Source organism: Hyperoodon ampullatus (assembly GCF_949752795.1).
Source record: "Hyperoodon ampullatus genome assembly, chromosome: 5".
Classification (NCBI taxonomy): Eukaryota; Metazoa; Chordata; class Mammalia; order Artiodactyla; family Ziphiidae; genus Hyperoodon; species Hyperoodon ampullatus.
This window is the reverse complement of record NC_136918.1, coordinates 23,416,571-23,435,322: the sequence shown is the minus strand read 5'-3', so window position 1 is coordinate 23,435,322 and position 18,752 is coordinate 23,416,571. Positions and strand designations below refer to the sequence as shown.

The window sequence follows — 18,752 nt, the reverse complement described above, 5'->3', positions numbered from 1 at the left end:
AATTTCCACCCAGTGTAGATCAACACTGAGTTTTTAAACTTCATCAACATTCATATCTTTAACTTCTTAATAAAACAGTGCAATGGACATTCAACAGGTCACTCATTTCCATAGAACCTTAGCAGGCATTTTGTTGGCAACCGCTAAAAGCCTTTCAAAGATCAAGACAAAGAACTCAGCCAGAGGTGAAGGATTAAACCAGGGTTTCCAGCCTCATGCCCAGACACAACCCTCCTCTCTTTTTTTTTTTTTTTTTTTTTTTTTAAAGATTCCTCTTTCTGTCTTCTTCTTCTTCTTTTTTATTTTTGCGGTACGCCGGCCTCTCACTGTCGTGGCCTCTCCCGTTGCGGAGCACAGGCTCCGGACGCACAGGCTCAGCGGCCATGGCTCATGGGCCCAGCCGCTCCACGGCATGTGGGATCTTCCTGGACCGGGGCACGAACCCGTGTCCCCTGCATCGGCAGGCGGACTCTCAACCAGTGTGCCACCAGGGACGCCCCTTTCTGTCTTCTTTAATGGGCAAACCAGGACGTTCCAGAGATTTTTTGTTGTCGTTCTAGCTGAGAGAACCCTGTTTATCGCATAAATGTAGCTGTGACTATTTCCTCTTCACAAGGAAAAATCCTCATTGCATTCTTTTTTCTTTCCTTTTTTCTTTTCTTTTTTTACTTTAAACTGAAAGTTGGACTCCTTCATTGATGTGCAAAAAAATTTATGCCAGTGGAAACCAGACACCCTGATGCCTGGCAAAAGGGAGGCCACATGTTGTGAGTGACACGATTCTTATTTCATAATTAGATTAATTAAAGTGGCTGGTGTAAATCCCTTGCACAGTGTGGGGAGAAGAGACCCCAACGGCTAATCTCACCACCATATGCTGTGGCACTTTGAAAACTGGGTAGGATGACTTCAGCTTGGAATGTTTTTGTGGCTAAAAATATAACAAAAAAACCAACTGCAGAATGAGTCATGCAATAGCACTCAAGTTCACATTCTTCAGAAATTTCTGAACACGATGTTTTCTACCAGTGCCCTGACTCCAAAAATGTCCACAAAATAAATTCCTATCTCTGCTTTTGAAAAAATATGAGTCCTTGTGCTTCTCACCACATGAATGTTGTGTGGAAAATTACACTTTATCGAGGTGGAAGGACAAGACCTCTCATCTGTAACCTCTGTGCAGACAGAGTACTGCTGACTGTCCTGCAAGCATGATGGGGACGATTTAACCTCTGTCCCTCACCCATCACCTGGATGCCTTCGGAGTCAGGAGTTGATGGGGAGGGTAGGATGGAAACCGCCCAGCTATGGCTGGGAGTGAGGGTCCCTGAGAATGCTGCATGCTCTCCCTCTGTGCACATGCGTTCCTGCTTTCTTTCCTGCCTGGGTGATTTCCTTGAGCCAACCTTTTCCCCACTCAACACTCCTTGAATATGAAGCAAAGGAAGAAGGTTACTTACAATCTGTTGCCATGCCAACGTAGATGCATTTTTTAAAGCGACATTCCTGGCACTGATTTCTTGTAACTTTATCTATGACACATTTTCCTTCATATTTACAGGAATAGGATGGATGGAGATTTTTCTGAATGGTTCTTCTAAAGAAACCCTACATGAAAAAGAAAGACCCAAGACAACCATTTCATATTTTCTAGAAATAAGTGACTCCAGCATTTTGTATCTTCCTGACTGTGATGAATGGTTTTAGACCTTACCTCTGTACGGGCCTATAGGTCTACTTATTCAAATATAGGGCAGTTGGCCCAAAGTGAATCTAAATAATTCTAAATCTGAGGGAGATGTCAGAGGCTATGGAGTCTCTTCTTATCTTTTTGGCATTTACTCAAGGCTAATGGGAAAATCTCATGTTCGCGTTTATGTTTTCTAAATGATGAGTCATATAAATAAATTATATTATTTCATGCCATAATTGTGTTGCTAAATGAAGCTCTGAAGAGGTTTGGTACACTTTATAATGGAGAAATAAGAGCTGGATACTTGTGATGCTTTATTAATTAATTCATTTAATCATTTAGTATTTAAAGGGATGCATTAATTGCCTTTAGAGATTTGGTTTAATTCTGGTTTTCGACCCTTGAGATGGCCATGACCAGTTCAGATAGCCCTTGAAACAACAGTCCTTGGGGAGGAGAAAATTCCAAGTTCTTTACTAAATTTTTCCCATAGCTTGTGGCACTGGAGTTTTCCTTTCCTAGCACCCTTTCTCTCCAATATCTGTAGACATGCGCCCTAAAGTTCAATGTTTCTTCTTCCCTCAAGGCATGGGGGAGGGCCACCTGAGAATACAATGCAGTTCCAGGCTTTGGTGACTTACATAACATCCTCACGGCTGTGTCATATGAGAACCTTTCTGGACGTGATACTCAAGTCTGGTAGGAATTTATAATGGCAGAAAGCATGTATTGTGAGGGGCACATTGCAAAGTGCTGCAGACAAGTGCCATGGCCTCTGTCTCTCCCACAACCTTCTGAGGTCAGTATTCTTAATGTCTCCTCTGTGGGGATTAAAAAACTAAGCCTTAGACAGGTTAAATCACTCGCCCCAAATCACATGGAAAGTACATGCTGGAACTCGGCCTGGAACCCAGGAGTTGGCTTACATGATATAGACTGAGTCCAATTTTACTGTATTATTTACATGTTTTAGAAGAACGTATTATAAACAGTCCCCTCTCACCCACCCCTCAAAATAACCACATCGTTTTATGGTTTAGTAGAAGAGCAAGGCACAACAAATTTTGAAGGATGTTGTCCACTAAACCTTAAAGGGACCTCCAACTTTGTTGCATAAATTGGATGGAAATGCCAGTTCATCTAGGCTAGCCCAAATTGTAATTATCCTGTCTAACTTGCCCTGGCTTTATGTACTTATACCACTTGCATATTCCTCACTCAGACACAGGAGCTCTTCCTTGTAATGAAAAGGTCCAAGGTAGGATTTTCTACTGGGCATAGCAGAATAAAATGGAAAAATGACAGCAGTAACTGAAACTCATGAGCTTGGTTTCGGGGCATGTTTGCAAACCCCTGATATTACTATTGCTCAATTCCTAACAGAAGAACTGTCATATTGTATTCGGCTTTGCATCCTTAAACACTGAGTCCATTAGTTTGAATGACATCGATGAACTGTCCTAAGATTCCCTAAAGCATACACGGGGCAGCTGCTGACATGTGTTTCCCGGGTGTTCAAGGTGGGCGGTCCTGCCAAAGCTTGGATGTCAGGGCCTGCACAGAACGAAAAACAAGCTGCCCCCTCTCCTCTACCCCATCTCCCTCCCTCCAATCCACCCTTCAAGGGTTACACTTGCTTGAAAGACAGAAGAAATCAGAGATTCTAGCAGGGAGACATATGTCACAGACAGGGAGGAGGGAGGACTGTCTAGCATCCTCTTTCTGGAGGGTGCAAAGTGACTTAAGTCCAGGGCCTCCAGTGAGCATGCTGACTGCTGCTCTGAAGATGGGAAATCGTTACTGTGATGTTGGGAGACCTTTTCTCCCCCATCTGCTCACGCTGGCTTGTGTTCTGGGTGGTGGGAGCCTACTGGGGAGTAAGACAACAGGAAGGTGGGAACAGGTGATATACCACATGCAGAGGTAACGTTCATTTCTCCAAAAAGGCTACTCTGAGCTTTTACAAGGAATGAATGAAATAACTTATACTTGGCTTGTTTGGAAAAAATGTTGAGGTAGCAGGCTTTGCTATTCATAGTGCCATCTTTTCTGTGGCTTATCTTGCTGACTCTTCTCGGACACTTCATGGACCAAATCCCTTTTAAGATGTTGGCCTTCCCTAAGCTATGCTAAAAGCATATTTTCCCACATGAAGGGACCACTTTATCTGAGTAAATATTAAAGATGGTAGGTCCCTTAATTTTAAAAAGGGACAAAAATTAATTTTTGGATGTGAACTTGGATAGAAAATACTTAACAGAACCTACTTATAAAAAGCTCTTTTTAGCAGTGAGCTGACAAAAGAGATGTCCCAGGGACTGAATAAGAACATATTTTTCATTGATGATTTGTGGGTGAGCGGAGGTTTTGCTTTATAAATCGACATCAGACTCGTTTCTCTGCATTTTGAGAAGAACTGGATCCATTCCTTAGTGGTCCTAATCAGTGCTACAAGGAACTGTCACCCTCCTAGTTCAATATTTGGGCCACTGTTAAAAAAGCTTAGAGTCTCTCTTTAAAAAGTGATTTACTCGGAGCAGTATCAACATTCTTTCTACAAAAGATGCATGATAGCTGGCCCATCACAACAGACGAAACATCTCCAAAAGATTTCCACTGTCTTCAGGGCAGAAACAGGCAAAAAAGATTCTCCCTCTACACACTATGAGTATGGGGTAGAAATACTTGCAAATTACAGGCTTGAGTAAACAAGATGTGAAGAGCAATTTTTTTTCATCTTTGGCCATTTTTCAAAACTGTGTTTCATTTGACCACCTCTTTTGTCTTTTTCCAAGACACTGTCCTTACATTAAATGATCTGTGTAACCTCCCTAGGAAGGCTTTCTGATTTTATGATTGGGGCTATCCTGGAAACAGGATTCTGACCCGAGACAAAGGCACCAGGGCTGAGAAATCTAGCTTTCTGCTACATGATTGATTCTTTTAAGTAAACCTCAGTTGAATCAGCCCCCAAACATCCTCTGATCTTGGGAGAAGAGGATAGTGGATTTCTTGATCATCATGAAGACATACGTGAGTCAGAGACACGTATTAATAGGTTAATAGGCTTGGTTCTCCTTTGTTTAAGTCAATCGCTAACAATCATTAAGTCCTCTGTAAGGCACATTTGGTCTTTAGAGTCACTTTGGGAGTTGAGTAATAAATGGAATTATCATTAGAGTCTCCCCCAGAATTCAAAATTTGTCATTAAAAACTGATTTGAGAGAATCTCAAACGCTGCCTAATCAGGTAGGTAAAAGCCTTATGAATTGGGGCTAATTTAGAAAAAAGACCCATTTGAATTAGTGAGCTTTTGGAATGAGAGAAAGTATCTAAACTCATGCAGTTTTATTACTTTCAAAGCAAGCCATAGAATTGGGCTTTCAAGAGACAGTCTGCAAGTGTCCCAGTTAATAAACAACTGCAACTTATTTGTAATTAATTCCATTAAACTCCTTAAGACATTATTTCCACAGATGTAATAGCAACCTTTAGCTCAGTCTTTGTTAAAAGGTGACAAATTCTATATCAAAGGGGCCTGGATGAATGAGAACATATTACATCAATCACATTCCAAAGTAAGTCTTGCCTTGAGATCTTAAAAATGACCTCTTTTCAATGGATAGATCATCTCAACACATCAGTAGGCTACATGTTTCCTAATTTCGTGCACAAAAAGTAGGGAGTTTGCAGGGGAAATCTTCCACCAGGGAAATGAGACAGGTTAGTATGAAACCGACCTAACGTGTTGATTTTGGTGGTTTAGGGTCAAAGGTTAGGAGAAAAGAGGGTAGCAGGAGGGAGGAAAGGAGAGGAGGGAGTGAGGTGGGTGAGGAGGGGGAAAGACGGACTTGTTTTATAAACATTAATACGATTTTTGCTCTAGGGTTCATATCTTCTGATAATTTAGTTTAAAATATAGAAGGTAAATAAAACATTCAACAAAAAATTAAAGCCTTTCTCTGACTTACTACCTCCTTTATAAAGCATTAGCTGAACACACTGGGTTCAGCTTTGTTTACCTTTACAGTGGACTTTATTTTCTAGGCTAGGCTGTTGGACCAAAACGTGTTTGCCAGAAACTCATCTTCACTTTGATAATGAAAATGTAAGGAGGCAAATTCAGGTTCAATTTCGGGAGGTAAACTGACTGTTGATCCCTGGTGTCTTCTTGTCAAGTGTCTCCTGAAGATGGGTCTGGAGAGCGTGTAATTAGCTGATGGACGACCAGAATTTACTTACTGCAGGCTGTGCCATAAGCCAGTTTGGATAATTTCAGAATATAATTGAATCTAAGTAGCCTCAAAGATATTCCCTAATGGAACCCTTAAAAGTGAGCAAATTCTCTCAGATTCACACTGGCAAATAGCTTGTGGTTGGAGTGAACTCTGTCTCCTTAAACAGTGGAGATAAAACAGGAGGAGAAATGGTTATTTCATGGGACGATAGCATGTTATAAAATATCTATGCATTTTTAAACTCAAAGGGAGGCTTTTATTAATTTCTTTACATTTTATCAATTTTCTCCCTGTCTAAAACAGCAGACCTCACACTGTCACAAAATTTCATCTAGTTATTTTTGATTTGGGAAAAAAATAAATTCAGTTCTTGAATACACCCCCCCCCAAAATGAAGAGGATGAACACAGGCCATGAATGTCGGGATTTGGCTCTAACAGGAACTTAAACTTCATGTTGCATTCTGGAGGACTCCTGGGAGGGGCTGGATCGGGGCTCACTGGCCCCAGGGCAGTTACCTTGCAGCCTTCACATGTGATGCAGCGGTAGTGGTAGCCGGTGGCTTTGTCACCACACACAACACATAGCTCGTCCTTGTCTAAGTAACTGGGGATGTAGCCTGTGAAGAAGGAAAGAAGAAACGTGTGAGAAAACAATATCATGTTAAAGACACATCATAGCCTGGAGGAGGAAGGTGGATGAGGAGGCAGGGCTGACTTGTTTTGTACATTTTGATACAATTTTTGCTTTACAGTTTACATCTTGTGATCATTTAGTTTTAAATATACAGGGTAAGGAAAACATTGAAGAAGAAAATATTTTAAAAAGTGACCTAATACTTTTTCTCAGTATCTTATATTTCCCTAGGACCTCAGTTCACATTTACAGAGTTAACATTAGGCCCGGGATTTCGGAATGCCTTAGAAACAGGCATTCTTGTTCACTCTTGCTGTGCAAGTGGGAACAGGCCCGGAGGCTCTTGCAGCCAATGGATGTGGCAGAGAGGCTGGGATTTAAAAAAAAATTTATTTATAAGTGGATTTATCATTTTTGTTATACATAACATTATGGGTAATTATTAAAAAGAAAATAAAAGATCTTTCAAGAGCAACCTGTTCTTTGCTCCTGAAAGGATTTGTACCCGTTTTCACACCCCAATCACTAACTTAGATTACTGAACTGGGGAAACAGTTTCTTTTCTTCTTCCTAACACTGTAATACAATAGATTCCTGATTAGACCTGAGAATCACCCTGTTTAAAATTATTGAATCTTAGAATCAACTGTTTAAAAATACTGAATCTGAGAGACCAATCCCTGGAGAATCTTATTTCAGTGGCTTTAGGGTGTGGAAACATAGGCATTGAATTTCCTAAAAGCTCTCTGGGTGACTCTAATGTACATCTAGAATTGAGAATCCCTGGGCCTGGGCTTATATGGAGAGACCCAGAGAGGCTGGGATTGGAGACACCTGGGGTGCTCTGCATAACACAGCCTCTTTCAAAAGGCTTATTTCTGAACTTGTTCTTAGGGGACTTGATCCACTTTGGAACCAAGGCAGCATGCAATAAATTCAGAAAAGTTTATAGCTGGAAAGGTCCTGGGAGAGCAGGTAGTTTTGAGGTGAACAGGCCTTCAGAGGTTTGGCCTTCCTCAGGCTCACATTAGAAATTAACATCAGAGACTAAAATCCAGATCTCCTGATTTCCAGCCCTCCAGTATAAGTTATGTTGGTCTTTTTCTAAAAATAGACAGTTAACTTCAGGTAGAATGAATAAGTCCATCTAAAAAAAAAAGGATTCTGCAAACTTGTGATGTTATGATAGCACAACCAAACAACACTGGCAGTTCCTCAAAAGGTTAAACACAAAGTGACATATAACCCAGCAATTCCACTCTGAGGTATATGCCCAAGAGAACTGAAAACATGTATGCATACAAAAACTCATACATGAAGGTTCAAAGCAGCATAATTCATAAAATTCAAGATGTAGAAACAACTGAAATGTCCATCAAATCATGAATGGATAAACAAAATGTGGTATATCTGTACAATGGAGTATTATTCAGCCAGGAAAAGGAAAGAAGTACTGTTACGTGGTACAACAAGGATGAACCTTGAAAACATGCAGTGAAAGAAGCTAGATACTTCCACTTGTGGGAAATATCTAGAATAGGCACATTCCTAGAGACAGAAATTAGATTAGTGGTTGCCAAGGCCTGGAGGGAGGGGAGAATGGGGGATGACCACTAAAGGGTACAAAGTTTCTTTTCAAGGTAATGAAAATGTTCTGGAATTTCATAGTGCTGAAGGTTGTACAACGCTGTGAATATATTGAAAACCACTGAGTGAAAAACCATTGCTTTGAATGAACATATTTTGTACATTTTAAATGTGTGGATTTTATAGTATGTGAAATATGTCTCCATAAAGCTCTTATTAAAAATCAAAGAGGGCTTCCCTGGTGGTGCAGTGGTTGAGAGTCCGCCTGCCGATGCAGGGGACACGGGTTCGTGCCCCGGTCCGGGAAGATCCCACATGCCGCAGAGCGGCTGGGCCCGTGAGCCATGGCCGCTGAGCCTGCGCGTCCGGAGCCTGTGCTCCACAACGGGAGAGGCCACAACAGTGAGAGGCCTGCGTACCAGAAAAAAAAAAAAAATCAAAGAAACGAGGGGATAAAAGAGGATGGTTCCGTTCGATAAACATATATATGGGGGTGCTATGTGCCAGGCAACAACATGCCAAGGATCTAAAGATGACTAAGTCTTAATTCTTGGGGCAGCTCTCAGTGTTTTGGGGGAAATAGACAATAACAGATCATCTACATATAGTGAGGTCAGTACTGGGACAGGGCAGTGTCCAAATCACAAGGGGGAAAGTCTCTGAGATGCCTTCCTGCCCATCCCCAGCCCGAGTCCAGGTTGGGTGCTCCCATTTCTCCTTGTGCTGCCCCAGTGGCAGCCCTTTTCTACTGCTGTAGCCTCTCACGTTGCGGAGCACAGGCTCCGGATGCGCAGGCCCAGTGGCCACGGCTCACGGGCCCAGCTGCTCCGCGGCATGTGGGATCTTCCCGGACCGGGGCACGAACCCATGTCCCCTGCATCGGCAGACAGACTCTCAACCACTGCGCCACCAGGGAAGCCCGGCAGCCCTTTTCTTATCTGCATCTTAACAACCTGTGAACTTTTTCCTCCCTTTAGACCATGATCTCTGGTTCACTGTAGGCTTTACAGTTCCAGCTAGATGGCAGGGATCGTATCGTTCACGCTGAAACCCCAGTGTTTGGCACCTGCTTCCTCTGATGGATGGCATCACAGTTTCTCGAGATCGCTGCTGTCAGCCAGTGGTGAAGAGCGCAAGGGAAGAGGCTTACATCTGGACCGTGCAGACGGGCAGGTTGAGGTCTGGAGGTGTGCCTGAGAAGGCTGAGGAGCTTGGCAAGGGTTTCTGAGAGAGGTGGCTATGCAGACACAGGAGCCCAAACTTCCAGCCTCATGAAAACTGCCTTAGAAAGTTTGAACTTTGGTAAAAAAAAAAAAAAAAAACAACCCAAAATTCCACTCAGATTAACACTAAGACATCCAGATTCAAGCTCATCTAAGACTTAGTGATCTGGGGACATGCATGCTCACCAATCAACTAGATTTGGTCCTGCTTTCTCTGATGGCTCTCATCACTGGTTTTACTAGAGTGACACGGGGCTAAGGACAGCTTAAGGGAGATGCCATGCTCCCACAGCAGAGAAACGAAAATCACTACGTCCAGGCCAGTTTGGTGGAGGTGCCATCACCAAAAGGGGAGATTTGAAGTCTGAATTTTATACACCTTGCTCAGCTGTCTCCTTTGGTCTATAAAAACCACTATTCATTACACTCAAAAAGAGTCTTTGCTTGCTGGTTAGGTCTCCTCTTTATGTGATCATAAACCCCAGATCCCAAGCTGGTATGCCACTGTCTGCTAGGTAACTGATGGTGCTCAAATTTAAGGAGAAATACTAATAAAATCTACAGGAAAACTCACGAGGCATTGATTTATTCCAAATACAGTTTTGGCAATAAAGAAATCCATAAAAAGAAACAACATAAAAATTCCAACAGGGCTATGTGTCTAGAGAACCAACTAGTTATCAAGTGTGTAGAATTGGGGGGAGAGTCATAGTGAAAATGGTCAGAAATACTCTGGACTTAACTAACATTTTCCAGTGGTCAGTCTTTAGGAATCAAAAACAATGTGTATATTAGTTCCTTATAAAGTCCAGAGTTTTTAAATAAAAAATTACACGAGTAATACAATTCATTGTAGAAAAACTGAAAGACATAAATTAGCAAAAAACAGACTAACCTATCAACTTTCTACCACAGAGATAACCACTGTAGCATTTTGGTTTCTACATCGTAGATTAGTATGTTTGACTGTGTGTGCACATATGCTCGTGTGTGCATTGAAACACATTACTCATAAAACACAAAGTAACTTTTATTTTTAATTTATTTTTTAATTAAAAACTTTTTTAATTTTTTGGCTGCGCCACGTGGCCTGTGGTATCTTAGTTCCCCCACCAGGGATCGAACCCGTGCCCCCTGATTTGGAAGTGCGGAGCCTTAACCACTGGACCACCAGGGAAGTCCCACAGAGTAACTTAAATAACAAAGTAAACCAATGATTAAAGCATGCACCTGCTGTTAAAGGCAGATGGAATATACATATCCATGTTGTCAGGAAACTACATTTTTTGAAATTAAATTTTCTTACTGAAGTATAGTTGCTGTACAATATTATATAAATTACAGGTGTACAATCTAGTGATTCACAATTTTTAAATGTTATACTCCATGTATAGTTATAAAATATTGGCTATATTCCCCATGCTGTACAGTATATCCTTGTAACTTATTTTATACCTAATAGTTTGTTCCTCTTACTCCCCGACCTCCATCGTGCCCCTCCCCCTTCCCCCTCCCCACTGGTAACCACTAGTTTGTTCTCTATATCTGTGAGTCTGCTTCTTTTTTGTTATAGTCACTACTTTGTTGTATTTTTTAGATTCCACATGTAAGTGATCTCATACAATTTTTGTCTTTCTCTGTCTGACTTATTTCACTTAGCATAATGCCCTCCAAGTCCATCCACGTTGTTACAAATGGCAAATTTTCATTCTTTTTTATGGCTGAGTAGTAATCCATTGTATATACATACCACATCTTCTTCACCCATTCATCTGTTGATGGACACTTAGGTTGCTTCCATGTCTTGGCTATTGCAAATAATGCTGCAATGAACATTGTGGTGCATGTATCTTTTCGAATTAGTGTTTTTGTTTTATTCTGGTATATACCCAGGAGTGGAATTGATGGGTCATATGGTAGCTCTACTTTTAGTTTTTTAAAGGGATCTCCATACTGTTCTCCATAATGGTTGTACCAATTTACATTCCCACCAGCGTGTAGAAATGTTCTCTTTTCTCTACATCCTCACCAACATTTGTTATTTGTGTTCTTTTTCATGATGGGCATTCTGATAGGTGTGAGGTGATATCTTCTTGTGGTTTTGATTTGCATTTCCCCGATGATTAGTGATGTTGAGCATCTTTTCACGTGCCTGTTCACCATCTGCGTAGGAAAGCTACATCTTGATCTCTTACACCTAGAGGTTATATACAGTTGAGCAGAGTAAAGACTTTTGAGTCCTTGGTATCAGGTGCAGATGGCAGAGAGAAGGGAGAGAGAACTGCAGGTCTTTTCCTTCTAATCTCATGTTTGGGAACAAACTGTACTGCAGTTGGACACTGTGTTGCTTGAGGGACATGCCTTGGGAGGGCTGGAGAATATCCACTAGAGTTAGGAAGAAGCAGGGCCCTTGCCATCTCTCCCCCTACCTCACCACTACCAGCCTGCTTTACTCTTTGGTGTTGGCAGTAGGACACTGAAGTTTTCTCTTCTCTGTAGCTCAACAATTTATGTAGATGGTTGAACTGTTTGGCCTTTAAAGTTCCTGTGAACCCTGGAATCCAGTGATAATTCAATGTACGAGTGGAATGCGCTCCTTCTGTTTTCTTTTTTTTAATATAAATTTATTTATTTATTATTTGTTTTTGTCTGCGTTGGGTCTTCATTGCTGCACGTGGGCTTTCTCTGGTTGTGGCAGGCAGGGCTACTCTGTTGCGGTGCGCGGGCTTCTCATTGCGGTGGCTTTTCTTGTTGCAGAGCACAGGCTCTAGGTGCACAGGCTTCAGTAGTTGTGGCACAGGGGCTCAGTAGTTGTGGCTCGTGGGCTCTAGAGCACAGGCTCAGTAGCTGTGGCACAGAGGCTTAGTTGCTCTGCGGCATGTGGGATCTTCCCGGACCAGGGTTCGAACCCGTGTCTCCTGTGTTGGCAGGCGGATTCTTAACCACTGAGCCACCAGGGAAGTCCCTCCTTCTGTTTTCTGACTGCTAGTCTGAAGGGTGGTTTGCTTTGTTCTCTTATTTCTCCTACGTTATTTTCTTGGTGGGTGGATGAATAGGTGATTAACTGTGTCTTTAGTTAAGTCATCAAAACGTGTACAGAAACATCTACTTAAGTTGGTAGCAGTTGCTTACGTGATCTCACTAGTGCACCCCACCCATCTCCTTCTTTTCTCTAAAATATTAACTCAGAAGCATCTTATTTACCCAAAACAGTCACCACAAGCAATGATACCTCAATCATTATACCCAAGTCCATTATCCATCATTCAATAACTGTCACCAGCGAGTAAAGTCCCACACATAGTGAATAGGTCGGTGGGGATTACAGGTAGGTTACAGAATGTACTTGACCACATCACATGGTAACCAGTTCTCCTAGAGAACTTAACCACTGCTTGCTCTTCTGTCTCAGGGTCTCCATCCTTTTGCTTTTTCATGCTCCCCAAATGAGTCACATGCTGGCCAATACGCCCAGCCAAGGAAAATGCATTCTGCCAGGAGTGCACACTCATTGAATGTCAGTATTGTGTTCTGCCTGGAAACAAATATGAGAAGCACATCCTGGAGGCCTGGCTGCTCACCTGAGAATTGCACCTGCGAGCTGTCCCAGGTGACTGTTAAAGAAGCGTGGTTAATCATGCCTGAAAACAGGTAAGGCCCATGACTATATGTGATAGTGCAAGGATGATGTATTTTGCCCAGCTTTTATATTCTCAGATGCGTTACTTCTTAGACTAATGAACCATGCTGACACTTTATCAAGCCTATTATTATGAAAGCAAACTCCATCTGTTTGTTCAACAAAGGACTTGGAGATGTTTTTAGTGGACACTTGGAAATGTCTGATTAATTGTTAAGTATTACCCTGCATGTAAAATAGGTTGACGTGATAAAAAATTCCTGACATTATTTTTTTACCTTTTTTGCCAGGAGCTTGATCAAGGCCTAATTCACATACCATACAATTCAATGGCTTTTAATATATTCACAGAGTTGTGAAATCATCACCACAATCAGTTTTAGAACATTTTCATCGTCCCCCTAAGAAACCTTGTACCTTTAGAAGTCGCTCCCTAGCCCTCCCATCTCCTCCAGCTGCTCTGCCCTAAGCAACCACTAATCTATTTTCTGTTTCTACAGATTTGCCTATTCTCGACATTTCATACAAATGGAATGGTACAATATGTATTCTTTTGTGACTGGCTTTTCACTAGGCACAATGTTTCCAAGGTTTATCCGTGTCATCGGTAACAGTAATTTTAAACAATTTGATCCTCAGAGAGACTTGGTATGTGGAAGGAAAGTTGTGTGCATTTGCGCTAGAAATCATGCAACAGGGAGCAAGCTTGGCTTCTTGGTTGGCACTGAATGCAATTCACTTGGTTTCCCATGAATGGGTAAAATCAGAAGGCTGGCTAGTTTAACTCTTTTGAATGAATTATAACAGCATCTCAGGTCCTAGGAAACACTGGGCCTCCCTTGTCATGCTGGCAGACACACAGGCCTTAGGAATAGAACATAAGGCAGATCTTGGTGGCAGGTGTAAAGGAGACGGAGCTGCCTAGGCAGGTCAGTCCAGCAGAAGTGGAGAGGAGCTGGGCTCAGAGACCATTTCCAACCTGGCTAATCTTTCCTTCTGTGTCAGACCACTTGCCTAGCACAACCAGTCCTGGCATCTAAAAGGAGCAGTGGTTTTTATCGGTGGTAGGGAATCCTTTGGGCAGTTCAGAAAGGTACTGATTCATGGTGAAGTTAGTACTAAGGACCCTGAGTGGTTTGGGTCAGGCTATCGGATGAGAATATATTTTCACACCCTGAAGGAAGCTAAACCATTAGCAAGTTTAGTTTTTTTTTCCAATTTTTAAAACATCTTTATTGGAGTATAATTGCTTTACAGTGGTGTGTTAGTTTCTGCTTTAGAACAAACTGAATCGGTTATACATATACATATGTTCCCATATCTCTTCCCTCTTGCGTCTCCCCTTTTTTCCAATTTTAATGGAACTTCTTCAAATCATCCCACAGCTCAGGCCCTTCTGATTTAAGCTTTTTTTCCCACTGGCACCTTCTTCCTGATGTCATTTCTTTATATAGTTAAAAAATCTTGAACAGTTCATTGCTTAGCTTCTTCCTAAGATACTAATCCTGACTCTTTTTACATTTAATTCTTGGTACTAGATAACGTTTTGCATCACATTAATATTTAACCCTCTGATAAACACTATATCCATCCATCCATCCATCCATCTCCATCCATCCATTTGTCTGTCCATAGATGTGTCCATCTGTCCATCCATCCATCCATCCATCCACCCATCCATCTATCCATCCATTTACTTAACAACCATGTATGGCCCAGTGTGTAAGAAATGGGGTTCAAACTTGAAGCAGCATTAAATTTAAAGGTGTTCTTTCATTGCTGCCTTCAAATTCCCAGCAGAGCTACCCAGAGGCTCCCATTCATGAAATCTTTCTTCAGAACAGCACTGTCTCTCCGCTCTCCCTGCATGGCATCACTGAGCATCTTTGGTCTATACCTTGCCCTCTGACTGGCTGAGGGGTGAAGATACCCGAGTTCCAAGTCTTCATACTCTAGAGCTCTGCGAGGTGTGGGCAGGGGAGGGGAAGGGAAGCAGAAGGAGGACCAGGTCAGAGTTGTTAATCCAGAAAAGGGGAGAGGACATGATGACAAAGGACTCTGGATTTCCTTCGTCTTGGAAGTCTTAGGGCAGAAAAGGGGGGCAAAGCAAGTTTTACATTATTTCTTCTGACTCAAGAATTCCTGAAACTAAAATACTTCATTTTTAGGGCTCACCTTGGGTATAATACAGTTTCACACACAAGAAGTCCCTAACGAACCTTCCTTCTCCCTGTCCCCATAGACTCCAACCCTCAGGACCTGACAAAACCTTTCAATCCACAATTAGAGCTAAAACCACTTGAAGATGCAAATCACTAAGATGGGGAAAAGATTGGTATAACTAGCCAGTCAAAATTTTAATCAAAAGGATACACACACTGGCCGTCTGCAGTGTTTGGCTTTCAGAGTGTTTAAAAATCTCAGCCAATTTTTAAAACCAGGATTGCACATAAAATCCAGATTCCTTGCTTCGTGTGAAAAATGAGAAGATCTGGGAATATTGAGCCCAAATTCTCCCAGGGCAACAATCAACTGAACAGAGAAGGTCAGCCCACCTTCTAAGAATGAGAGAGACTTCCTAGTTCTCTGCAGTCAGCACCCCTCCCTAAGGTGTCCCAACTCTGAGGCCAAATGTCAGTTGCCATTTATGTTTATTCTTGCATCGTCTTTTGATAAGTAAAGACATATTTCACAGAATTTTTTATCTTTGTCAAAAGTGGGAAGACAAAAGTAATTCAAGAAAAGTGAAATGATGTATGTCTTTACGGAAGTGAAAAATCTTATCCTATGACATATAAACAATGTGTGTGATGGTTGAAAAATTTAAGTAGTCCTTATGGAACAACTGTGCCTCTGTTATTAATGTCAGCTCTCTGGTGCTTATAGTCATTGGAGTTTTGGAACTCTGGTACTGATGAGATCATTTCCTGTTTTATTTATTTATTATTTATTATTTTTATTTTTGACCATGCCACTCGGCTTGTGGGATTTTTTTTTAAACTTATTTTATTTAATGTATTTTATTTTATTTTTTGGCTGTGTTGGGTCTTTGTTGCTGTGCGTGGGCTTTTCTCCAGTTGTGGCAAGCGGGGGCCACTCGTCCTTGTGGTGCACGGGCTTCTCATTGCGGTGGCCTCTCCCGCTGTGGAGAACGGGCTGTAGGTGCACAGGCCTCAGTAGTTGTGGCTCACGGGCTCAGTAGTTGTGCCTCATGGGCTCTAGAGCGCAGGCTCAGTAGTTGTGGTGCACGGGCTTAGTTGCTCTGCGGCATGTAGGATCTTCCCAGACCAGGGCTTCAACCCGTGTCCCCTGCATTGGCAGGTGAATTCCCAACCACTGAGCTACCAGGGAAGCCCCAGCTTGTGGGATCTTAGTTCCCTGACCAAGGATTGAACCTGGGCCATGGCAGTGGAAGCACCGAGTCCTAACCACTGGACAGCCAGGGAATTCCCAATCAGTTCCTGTTTTCTAACCTGTTTAGGGTTAGAAAGCAGGAAGGTAATGTATATTAAAGAATGGAGAGGGACTTCCCTGGTGGCACAGTGGTTAAGAATCCACCTGCCAACGCAGGGGACACGGGTTCGAGCCCTGGTCTGGGAAGATCCCACATGCCGCAGAGCAACTAAGCCCGTGCGCCACAACTACTGAGCCTGCGCTCTAGAGCCCGTGAGCCAAAACTACTGAGCCCGTATGCCAAAACTACTGAAGCCCTCATGCCTAGAGCCCGTGCTCTGCAACAAGAGAAGCAACCGCAATGAGAAGCCCACACACCACAACTAGAGAAAGCCTGAGTGCAGCAACAAAGACCCAACGCAGACAAAAAAAAAAAAAAAAAGAATGGGGATGGGGGAGAGCAGACAGGATCATCAGAAACGGGCACCGTGGCTGCCTCTGATTTTGCTTTGAGAGTCAATTTATGGCATCAGGCTTACACAGAAGCATCCACAGTTATTTCATGGCCTGCATGTTTGAGAAAAACTGGGTGCCTTTTTAAAATCTGAATATCCATTCAGAATGAGACTCAAGGCTCTAGATCTAAAAATGTGGGCTACCAGCTCTTCAGCATGATGTCAGGAAGGGAAGGAGCAAATGGGTTTGTCATCAGGATGACGTCACTGTTGTTCTAAGCTGCACTGCGCTCCTGAAGACATCCCTGAAGTCGCGTAAATGTGCACTTCACAGAGTGGGAAGCACAGGAGGTTACCGCCTTTGTGTGCTTACGATCTAGACAGAGTTGATGTAAACGAGCCTATAAGATGAAAAGCACCCGATCCAGACCATGGGAACCATCTCCAACACATATATGTAAGTAGCAATGTTGCAGGTATATATGTATATGTATGTTCAAGTGTACTCCATTTTGAAACGATTCAATGTACAAAGATCTAAATTCTTGAATTTAAAGCCAAGGAGGGATTTTTCACATGACAAAAAGAACCTTTACAAAAGATCCTTTATGGGGCTTCCCTGGTGGTGCAGTGGTTGAGAGTCCGCCTGCCGATGCAGGGGACACGGGTTCGTGCCCCGGTCCGGGAAGATCCCACATGCCGCGGAGCGGCTGGGCCCGTGAGCCATGGCCGCTGAGCCTGCGCGTCCGGAGCCTGTGCTCCGCAACGGGAGAGGCCACAACAGGGAGAGGCCTGCGTACCGCAAAAAAAAAAAAAAAAAAAAAAAAAAAATCCTTTACTTCAGATGTTCTCTAAATATTAAGTGCTTTTAATGCAGTGGTTCTCAACTGAGGGTGATTTCGCCCCCCAAAGGGACACTTGACAAAATCTTGAGACACTGTTGGTTGTCACAACTGGGTGAGGGGCCTGGGATGCTGCTGAACTTTCTACAAGGCGCAGATCAGCCCCACGACAGAGAATATCTGGCCTCAAAAGTCATTCGTGCCAAGATGGAGAAACTCTGGTTGAATACACATTGTATATATTTTATTTTCCTCAAAAAGAGGTGATTTACACAAATGATTCAGCACTATTATATTATGCAAGGGATACTTGTCTTTGAAGTCAGGGCTGGTCAGGAGCAGGGCTTTTGGAGAGAATAGGGTGCTGGTTAAATAGGAAAGCCTGATGAGCTGTGAGCTGAATCAGTGACCTGAAGTGATGCAGGCTGAGAAGGGCAGGGCGCACACTGGGGTGTGGCTGGGAAAAAAGTATCATTGGTTCAGGGACGGGGCGCAGTATGGCTGAGAGAGGAGACTGGCTGAGATTTCTGGAACGGAGTGTATAGGAGGAAGCACGAAACCAGAATCCAGACGGAACTCTCTGGGGCAGGGAAGGGGTGGTGGAGTTCGTGTTTGATCCAACAGGTCATGGAAAGGGTCTGAACGTTTGAGGGTGGGTTGAGAGGGCAGGGAGGAACTGCCACCGAGGGACCGGAAGCAGAGGCTCTGGGGGAGAAGAGGGGGGACCCACAGAGAAGAGGACAGGATGGCATGGCGGGCAGTTTCTGCAGACAAGGAATGGGGGTGGGTGGAGTGACCGGTCACTCTGGGAGTCTCCTGGAGAATGGAGGAAATTCTCTAAAGCAGCTGGTAGAGAGGGCGCTGAGATGAGCCTGGTACCAAGGACAGCGCACGGAAGCACCGTGGTCATGAGGGTGTGGAAAAGGGAGAATGTAGAGCCTAAGCGAGCACTGGGTGGTATCAGGACAAGGGAGGGTGTCCTAAAAGCTGGCCCAGAGCAGATGGTAGAGCGGCTGGACCTCAGGCTGAATGCACCTGAATGCTG

At 43.0% G+C, this 18,752-nt stretch overlaps 1 protein-coding gene across 3 annotated transcripts in view; it reads right to left on the bottom strand.

Annotated features, from left to right (window-relative positions):
• Positions 1 to 18,752, bottom strand: part of THRB (thyroid hormone receptor beta) — a gene marked incomplete at its 5' end in the record, with an annotated part of 72,051 nt that overhangs the window by 21,117 nt on the left and 32,182 nt on the right. For all 3 annotated transcript variants that reach the window (XM_079704769.1, XM_079704770.1, XM_079704768.1), the window contains 2 exons: positions 1,461 to 1,608; positions 6,450 to 6,550. In XM_079704769.1, the coding sequence (XP_079560895.1) occupies positions 1,461 to 1,608; positions 6,450 to 6,550 (249 nt within the window). The remainder of the gene's footprint in view (positions 1 to 1,460; positions 1,609 to 6,449; positions 6,551 to 18,752) is intronic.